Raw genomic sequence first — 9,576 nt, forward strand, 5'->3', positions numbered from 1 at the left:
TAGATCATCGAGTCTGACCCCCTGCATAGGCAGGAAAGAGTGCTGGGTCTAGATGACCCCAGCTAGATGCATATCCAACCTCCTCTTGAAGACCCCCAGGGTAGGGGAGAGCACCACCTCCCTTGGGAGCCCGTTCCAGACCTTGGCCACTCAAACTGTGAAGAAGTTCTTCCTAATGTCCAGTCTAAATCTGCTCTCTGCTAGCATGTGGCCATTATTTCTTGTAACCCCCGTGGGCGCCTTGGTGAATAAAACCTCACCAGTTCCCTTCTGTGCCCCCGTGATGAACTTATAGGCAGCCACAAGGTCGCCTCTCAACCTTCTCTTGCGGAGGCTGAAAAGGTCCAGTTTCTCTAGTCTCTCCTTGTAGGGCTTGGTCTGCAGGCCCTTAACCATACGAGTGGCCCTTCTCTGGACCCTCTCCAGGTTATCCGCATCCTTCTTGAATTGTGGTGCCCAGAATTGCATGCAGTATTCCAACTGCGGTCTGACCAGCGCCCGGTAGAGGGGAGGTATCACCTCCTTGGACCTATTCATCATGCATCTGCTGATGCACGATAAAGTGCCATTGGCTTTTCTGATGGCTTTGTCACACTGCCGACTCATGTTCATCTTAGAGTCCACTAGGACTCCAAGATCCCTTACCGCTTCCGTGCCACCCAGCAGGTCATTCCCTAGGCTGTAGGTGTGCTGGACATTTTTCTTCCCTAGGTGCAACACTTTACATTTCTCCTTGTTGAACTGCATTCTGTTGTTTTCTGCCCACTTGTCCAACCTGTCCAGGTCTGCTTGCAGCTGTTCCCTGCCCTCCGGCATGTCCACTTCTCCCCATAGCTTTGTGTCATCTGCAAACTTGGACAGAGTACATTTGACTCCCTCGTCCAAGTTGCTGATGAAGACATTAAAGAGTATCGGTCCAAGGACCGAGCCCTGCGGGACCCCACTGCCCACACCCTTCCAGGTCGAAGCCGACCCATCCACCATGACTCTCTGGGTGCAACCCTCTAGCCAATTCGCCACCCACTGGACTGTGTAGTCATCCAAGTCACAGCCTCTTAACTTGTTCACCAGTATGGGGTGGGATACCATATCGAAGACCTTCCTGAAGTCTAAGTATATGACATCCACCCCTCCTCCTGTGTCCAGGCATTTCATAACCTGGTCATAAAAAGAGACTAGATTGGTCAGGCATGATCTGCCTGCCATGAACCCGTGCTGGTTTCCCCTCAGCATAATTTGTCCTGCCGGGCTCTCGCATATGTGAGCCTTGATAATTTTTTCAAAGACTTTGCCAAGGATGAAGGTGAGACTGACTGGCCTATAGTTGCCCAGGTCCTCCTTCCTCCCCTTCTTGAAAATGGGGACCACATTGGCCCTTTTCCAGTCCTCCGGGACTTGGCCCATGTGCCACGAGCGTTCGAATATTCCCACCAGTGGCTCTGCAATGATGTTGGCCAGTGCCTTCAGCACCCTCGGATGAAGCTCATCCGGGCCTGCCGACTTAAAGGCATCCAGTTCTTCCAAGTGGCTCTGCACCATCTCAGGGTCTATGCATGGAAGTCTGGCGCCTTGCTGCTGCCTCTCTACAACCCAAGTGAGAGACTTGTCCTGCCCCTCACTAAGGAACACCGAGGCAAAGAACTCGTTGAGGAGTTCAGCCTTGTCCCCCCTGTCTGCCACCAATTGTTTCTGCCCATTTAGCAGGGGTCCTATTCCTCCCTGGGCCTTCCTATTACTCCCTGGGCCTTCCTTTTACTCCAGAAGATCAGCTGCCTTTCCATTCTAAAATAAAATCTAGTGCTATTTCCTCTCCAGAAGCTAAAAATAAATTCCAGCAGCCAACACTGCCTGTGGTAAAAATCTGTCTTTGCCTAGGCTCAGTTCATGAGTCAATGTAGTACTAGACATAGGCAAGCTCTTTTGAGTACTCTGTCACGTGCTTGGTGTGTGCAAGTTGCAATTTGCTTGAACAAAATCAAATCTTGAAAAATGTGACCCTCCATTAAGAAAATTCTATTAGATGAGAATTAAGGAACACAAAGTTCCATGGAGGCCTGATCCTGCAAGGAACACTTAATAGATTATTTACAGCATGCATATCTATGAAGGAGATATTTGTACCTTCTCAGATCAGAGAGAAATGAAATCAATCATGGGAAGAGAAATTGTAAATCCATGATTTTTTCCTAAACGTTTCCAAGATAAAATGATAAGGCACCAAAGCAAGATAAAGGCAGACACAAGGTGATATAAAGTTAGGCAAAATAAAGTTATAAACGTAAGTACAATAGGATTGAATTTTATCTTAATATAATGATATTTATGCGCATATATGTGTACATAAATAACAAGGCTTTACTAACATTTCTTAAAGGACAATGTGAAGTGATTTTGCAGGTGACTAATGTACTTTATCAAACCAGAATAATCTAAATTTGCTTATTTATATGCACATACAAACACATACATATACTAGTTTAAAAAACAAAGATATAGACATGTATTTTTTATTCTCCTTAAAATGTCATTGTTTAACCATTAGAGCATAGAAACCTGGAGAGACTATAGTATTGATTGCTTTCATAATAACATCTTAAATTTCTCAAAAAAGTTTTGTAGGAGGTCTAGGTCTGAATTGGTTTAGGCAATACTCTTCCCCGCTGTGTATGGAGAAACTTCAAGGATGCTTTTAAATGTATCATTGTCTGAACGGCAGACAAGGTTCCTTGGGTAAATCTGATATCTTTTATTAAACCAACCCAAATAGTTGGAAAATAGTTATTAAGCAAGCTTTCGGGTTCAAAAACCCTTTGTCAGGCTAAGGAAGTTTCAGCAGTTGGTGTGTGCTCTTCCTGGATGGAATGAAAAGTAAAGAAGCCAGAGGCTGGGCTGGTATGTCTGAACAGTATGTTAGACTGATGGCTTGTCAGGAGTGTGCTGCCAGCATGACTGCAATGATCATTCAACTTGCCATCTTCAGCCACTATTACCTTTGGGCTATTGTTGCATCAGAGTCATCTGTAAGATGGAGGAAAGGCTGAATCTGAAGGAAGAATCCTTAGGCATATCCTTCATGTATCTGTATTTTCAGTCCTTACACATCTAAATTTTTGGTTCACATTAATTAGCAAAGTTGAAGATTTATTGGAAAGTCCGGGGGGGCTGGACCCAATGACCTGTAAGGTCTCTTCTAGCCCCTAATAACTATGAAACTATGAAAAGCATCCTGACAGCTTTATGATAAAAAAAAAAAAGGCTTACATTGACTAATGTCTAATGTGATTTTTCTTTTCTTTAGACTCTGAATCTAACCTGCTCTGTGTTTGGAAATCCTGATCCTGAAGTGGTCTGGTTTAAGAATGATAAGCAACTTGAACTTAATGACCATTTAGTAGTTTCACTGGAGCAAGGAAAGTTTGCCAGCTTCACGATCAAGGGAGTGTCCTCAGAGGATTCAGGCAAATATAGCATCCATGTCAAGAATAAGTATGGTGGAGAAACAGTAGATGTCACTGTAAGTGTGTATGGACATGGGGAAGAACTGCCTGAGATTAAACCTTCCCAGGCCAAACCAAGACCAATACCGCCATCCTAGACCAGATGCTTAGAAAGGAATAAAAACCTCTAAAGCTGGAAAATCCAGCACAAAGTAAAGCTCAAGAACCATAAATCTGACAAATAAAACAATAGAGATGAGCTATAGTTGTAGTATTGTTGCACATAAACAATTGGCAATATCCAAACAAGCATTGAGCTTTTTAAAGTGTGCATTAGAAATGTATTTGTGCTGCAGCACTGCATACAATGCAGTGACATTACAATTGTATTTTACAGTATAAAAAATGTGGTATGGCATAACTTGCAAATAGCAAAACACTAAATACCTGCCATCAGGGTTTAATGTGTGATGGCAGTTTCTATAAAGCTACAGTAAAAAAAATAATGCCCCCCCAAAAAACAAAACAAAACAAAACAAAACAAAAAGCCCTATGCTGGGAATTAAACTATCATAGAAGTAGCACACTGCAGTTACCTATGTATTCAGAGCTGAATCCTGCCTGATACTCACACATGCAGTGTCCTTGACTTTGAAGCACTACATATATGACTAAGGCAATCACGCAGGGCCTCTATAGTCCATATTTAGTATTAGCATTGTTTTTCCATAGTGCAAGCTGCTCTTTGGTAGAGGTTTACAAAAGATCACAGTGGACTCATTAAAACAGAAGTTACGTGGTTATATTTTGTTTTTCTTGCTTTGTGCTAATAAAAATTTAAAAGTCACCTTGTGCATCTCACTGCACCAAATCACACTTAACTAGTTGTTTACTCTCCTTCGTTGTTTAATTATGGCTTATTGCACAATTTCACAGCTTTTAGCATGCAGACAATCAACTTTCAATAAAGAACACAAATTATGGTTAATCACAGTCACTTTGTGTCACTTACAACATTAATTTTGTTTTTTATGGTATGAGTCTAGATACAAACCCAGCTGGTACCACAAAATACTCATTGAACTGGGTTTGATTCTCTTTTGCCTAAAATGAGCAGCAAACTTCTCTTTGACTTCTCTAGGAACAGAAACATTATATTAGATTTCAATTTTACAAACACTTAAACGTGCTTACCATGAAGAGTGAGACTATTTTTGTGCTTAAGCTCAGGAGCTCAATATCTGTTTGAAAGTTTACAGGATTGGGCTTTAGGGGGAGATTCTTTGCACAATTACAGCCCCTTTATCACCTCCAATGGTACAAAAAGCTATGCTTTGTGCACAAATATCCAGCAAGGAAGTCTTTTATTGGCAGGTAGGTCTTGGCGGATGAAACTGCATCTCATCTAGGTTTCAGAATGAGTGGTTTTCTTTTCACCCAAAAAGTAGGGTAAGTACTGGGAAAGGAAGACAATGGAGTTTGGAGAATGGGTATCAGAAAGAAATGAAACTCCATCATATACGTTCTTTACTGCTAGGGGAGGATCTGGAAATGACACCATTTGAGTATTTTCTCTAAGTCATGTTGGGTTCATGGCTCCAAATCAGGGAGCCATAGTAGACTTTCTGAGTGTATGTGCAGACGTTACACTTAAAACCACCTAACTAGTGTTAGGTTGATTTACGTGCCAAACTGTATATATGTTTTGGGAGTTGACATTGGGCAAAAAAATGGCCGTCTGATCTAATTTAGTTCACCTGAGGAGATGCACTACATAAGTCAGGCTAACCCATGCCTAATCCTTTGGAGTCCAGCCTTGGCCTGGGAAAGCCCAGCTGCCAGCTGCTCATACCAGCCCAGGAACTGTGCTTTTCCTACTTCCCCCACTCTGGCTGGGCTATTTTTAGTCCTCTGACCCCAACCCCTGACAGACAACATCCCCTCTGACCCAACATTGTCCCTCTAGCTGCTCCTCTGATCTTGCCAACACCCCTCCTCCCCCAATCCTGAGACCTGGTATCCCTTGATTCCACTTGCCCTTCCCCTACCCCAACTTACTTAGATCATGTTCCTAGCATGGCTTCCTGTGTCTACAACTGGGGACCCAGTCTCTAATTACCAAGCAAAAGAGTCATTCTTGCTGTCTTTTGGTTGCAATGAATCCCAACAGAAGGGAAAGAGGGAGACTATCTCAGAGTACTTTATAGCTAAGACGACCATAAATTCCCTTGTTGCCAAGTCATTTTAAATACCTGTCGCAGGCATCCTGTCAGTTTCGTCAAGTGAATGCTTTTGTCTCATTTTCAGTGGGACCCCCAAAACTGGTGTTTAAAATGGGACTCTGAAAATAGGACTGTTTCACTCCTCACATGACACTCCCCACTCACTCTTCAGTTGCTCAGCTGAGACTACGACTCTGAGGCAGGGAGGGCCACTAGTCAAATATGGTCCTATATATCCAATCCTGTTGATTGGATATTTAGCCAAGAAGTGGGAGATGTGTGTCCACTTCTCCTCAGGCAGAGGAGGGGATGGAACCTGGGTCTGTAGGACTGTACTAGCTGTTGGGTTGAAAGGATTCGTTTTCTTGCAGTGTTGACACATCATTTTTTTATCTTCAGTCAAAACCATTTGGCAAATACAGTCTGAATTTTGAAGAAGTTCTAGGCAACTATATTTGTCATTGAATTTACTATTCAATGAAAAAATGTCATCCAACTGTATGCAAAGCAATCTGACTGTTAATATGGTCTGTATATGTTGCCATATATGCAACCCATGGCATTAGAAATCCAAGGAGGTTACAAAGGCTATCAGCAAACCCTTGCTTCCTTTCCTCATGAGAGCAGCATAACATTGGCAGCAGACTGACTGCTAAATGATGTTACTGTATTATTCTGACCTGTCTGTAGTTAAAAGGAAAAACCCTAAATTCTCTCTTAAGCCTGGCTAATTTTCAGTGGTTTCTATTAGGGAAGTAAGAGGTAACTTCACAAAAAATAATGTATCCTTGAAACCATTATCAACTGTAAGAAGCCTGGGCAGTACCATTCTAAGTAGCTCAACAGCGGAAAGGGATCTCATAGTCAACTTCAAAATGTACATGGGTCACCAAAGTGATGAAGTAATAAGTAAAGCTAACCACACTCTTTCTTGCATAAGTAGGTGGATCACAAACAGGTCTAGAGAGGTGATATTTCCCCTCTATGTGGCATTGGTCAGGCCACAGCTGGAGTACTGCATCCAGTTTTGGGCACCGTACTTCAGGAAGGATGTAGATAACCTGGAAAAGGTTCAGAGGAGGGCCACCTGTCTGGTTAAAGGCCCACAGGAAAAACTGTACAACGACTGATTGAGGGACCTGAATCTCCTCAGCCTCCACAAGAAAAGGTTGAGAGGTGATCTTGTGGCTGTCCACAAACTCATGGGGGGCGGGGGGGAGGGACAGCAGGAAATAGGGGATACAATGTTTACCAGGGTGCCCATTGGGGTAACTAGAAACAACGGCCACTAACTGGAGGAGAGCATATTTAGATTGGACATCAGGAAAAAATTCTGTACAGTGAGGGTTGCCAAAATATGGAATACGCTTCCAAGGGAGGTGGTGCTGTCCCCTTCCTTGGAGGTATTTAAAAGGAGATTGGACAAACACCTGGCTGGGGTCATTTGACCCCAGCAATCTTTCCTGCCCAGCACAGGGGGTCAGACTTGATGATCTAATAGGTTCCTTTTGATCCTAAAATCTATGAAATCTATGTAATCTATGAAGCCACTTTAAAAAAAGCATTAGATGTACTGGTAATGGAATAGATTTTAATATCCATAGGCTGATCTAGGATTTTGAAGAGGGGCATTTAAATCATGTGGTGCATCATCACATATCACATGACATACATTTTCTCCAGTTAAAGAGAAGCTAGAAGCGTTACTAATATGCTAGGAGCTAGTGATATATTATTCAGTTTAAGATCAAAGCAAAAAGAAATATAACTATTGGAGGGTGCAGTAATTTGCTAGATTTCATAGATTTCATAGACATTAGGGCTGGAAGGGACTTCGGAAGATCATCGAGTCCAGCCCCCTGCCCATAGGGCAGGAAGTCAGCTGGGGTCATAGGATCCCAGCAAGATAAGCATCCAGTTTCATCTTGAAGGTGTTCAATGAAGGCGCTTGAACCACCTCCGGTGGCAGGCTGTTCCAGACCTTGGGGGCTCGGACAGTAAAGAAATTCTTCCTTATGTCCAGCCTGAAACGATCTTAAAGTAGTTTGTGACCATCCGACCTCGTCATCCCTTGGGGTGTTCTGGTGAACAAACTTTCCCCCAGATACTGGTGGTCACCCCTGATAAACTTGTAGGTGGCCATCAGATCACCCCTGAGCCTGCGCTTTTCCAGGCTAAAGAGCCCCAGGGCTCTCAGCCTGTCATCGTAGGGTCTGCTTCCCTGACCTCTGATCATGCGCGTGGCTCTTCTCTGGACTCTCTCAAGCTTCTCCACATCCTTTTTGAATTGTGGAGCCCAAAACTGGACGCAGTACTCCAGCTGTGGCCTCACTAAGGCTGAGTACAGGGGGAGAATGACGTCCCGGGATTTGCTTGAGAAGCATCTATGGATGCAAGCCAGCGTTTTGTTCACTTTACTAGCCGCATCGCATTGCAGGCTCATGTTCATCTGGTGGTCAATGATGACCCCCAAGTCTCTTTCTTCCATAGTGCTAGCCAACATAGCACTGCCGAGCCTATAAGGATGCTGCGGGTTTTTCTTCCCAAGGTGGAGAACCTTGCATTTATCGGCGTTGAACACCATCAGATTCTCATCCGCCCACTTGCTGAGCCTGTCCAGGTCAGCCTGGATTACCTGCCTGTCTTCTGGTGTGGATGCTTTGCCCCAAAGTTTGGTGTCATCGGCGAACTTGGCCAGTCCACTTCTGACTCCAGTGTCCACATCATTAATGAAGATGTTGAACAGTATGGGTCCAAGGACAGAACCTTGGGGGACCCTACTGGTCACAGGACACCACGATGAGTGACTTCCATCAATTACTACCCTCTGGGTCCGACCCCAGAGCCAATTTTCCAGCCAGTGGATCGTGGAGGACCCAAGGCGACAATTGGCCAGTTTCTCCAAGAGGCGATCATGGGACACCAGATCGAAGGCTTTTTTGAAGTCAAGATATATGACATCAATCTCTTCTCCCTTGTCCAGGTGATAGGTCACCTGGTCGTAGAAGGAAATGAGATTGGTCAAGCAAGACCTACCCGCAACAAACCCGTGCTGGCTATCCCTTAAGATGTTGACTTCGGCCATAGATAACACAGTAAGGTTAAAAAACAGAGCAAACTAGGTAAAAACAGTTAAAATAGTCAAATGTTATAATGGCATTATTCCAGCAGGTTAGGGCACCCAAAGGAATCCACACCTATCCCAGCCCTGGAACGGTGTCTGCCTGGGAGTGCTAGGAAGCTTAGGGTTTCCAATGGGACATTTATGTATCTGTACACCAATGCCAGGAGCTTGGGCAACAAACAGTAGGAATTGGTCCTCCTGCTAAGAAAGACTATGATCTCATAGGGATAATGGAGACTTGGTGGGACTCCATCTATGACTGGGCCACAGGTATTGATGGCTATACCCTGTACAGGAGAGATCATGCAGATGATAAAAGGGGTGGGGGTGTAGCTCTCTATGTCAAAGAAAGCCACACATCCCTGCAAATTGACATTGGCACCCAGGGAAGATGACTGGAGTCTGTCTGGGTTAAAATACATGGGAAATATGGCACAGGGGACATCATGGTAGGAGTCTACTACAGACCTCCTAACCAGAAACAAGAGCTAGAAGAGGAATTTGCCAGGGAACTGGCTGAGGCTGCACGCTTTCAGTGCATGGTTGTCATGGGAGACTTTAACTACCCAGACATCTCATGGGAAGAGCACTCGGCCAAATCCGATCGGTCGCAAAGCTTCCTCATATGCGTGGATGAGCTCTACCTGACTGAAGAAGTCTATGGGCAGACAAGAGGTAAAGGGTTGCTGGACCTGGTACTGGCCAAAGGGGATGATCTGGTCAGTGACCTAAGAATCAGTGGAAAGCTGGGTGATAGTGACCATTAGCTGATCACCTTTCCTATCCATCGCAA

The 9,576-nt window shown here is 44.3% G+C and overlaps 1 protein-coding gene across 1 annotated transcript in view; it reads left to right on the forward strand.

The window, feature by feature from the left end:
* Positions 1–4,430, forward strand: part of MYOM2 (myomesin 2) — a 108,774-nt gene extending 104,344 nt beyond the window's left edge. Inside the window, exon 37 of the mRNA XM_006260944.3 lies at positions 3,299–4,430. Within this exon, the coding sequence (XP_006261006.1) occupies positions 3,299–3,595 (297 nt within the window). The 3' untranslated portion in view covers positions 3,596–4,430. The remainder of the gene's footprint in view (positions 1–3,298) is intronic.
* The last annotated feature ends 5,146 nt before the right edge of the window (positions 4,431–9,576 follow it).

Source organism: Alligator mississippiensis, chromosome 1, assembly GCF_030867095.1.
Source record: "Alligator mississippiensis isolate rAllMis1 chromosome 1, rAllMis1, whole genome shotgun sequence".
NCBI classification, from domain to species: Eukaryota; Metazoa; Chordata; order Crocodylia; family Alligatoridae; genus Alligator; species Alligator mississippiensis.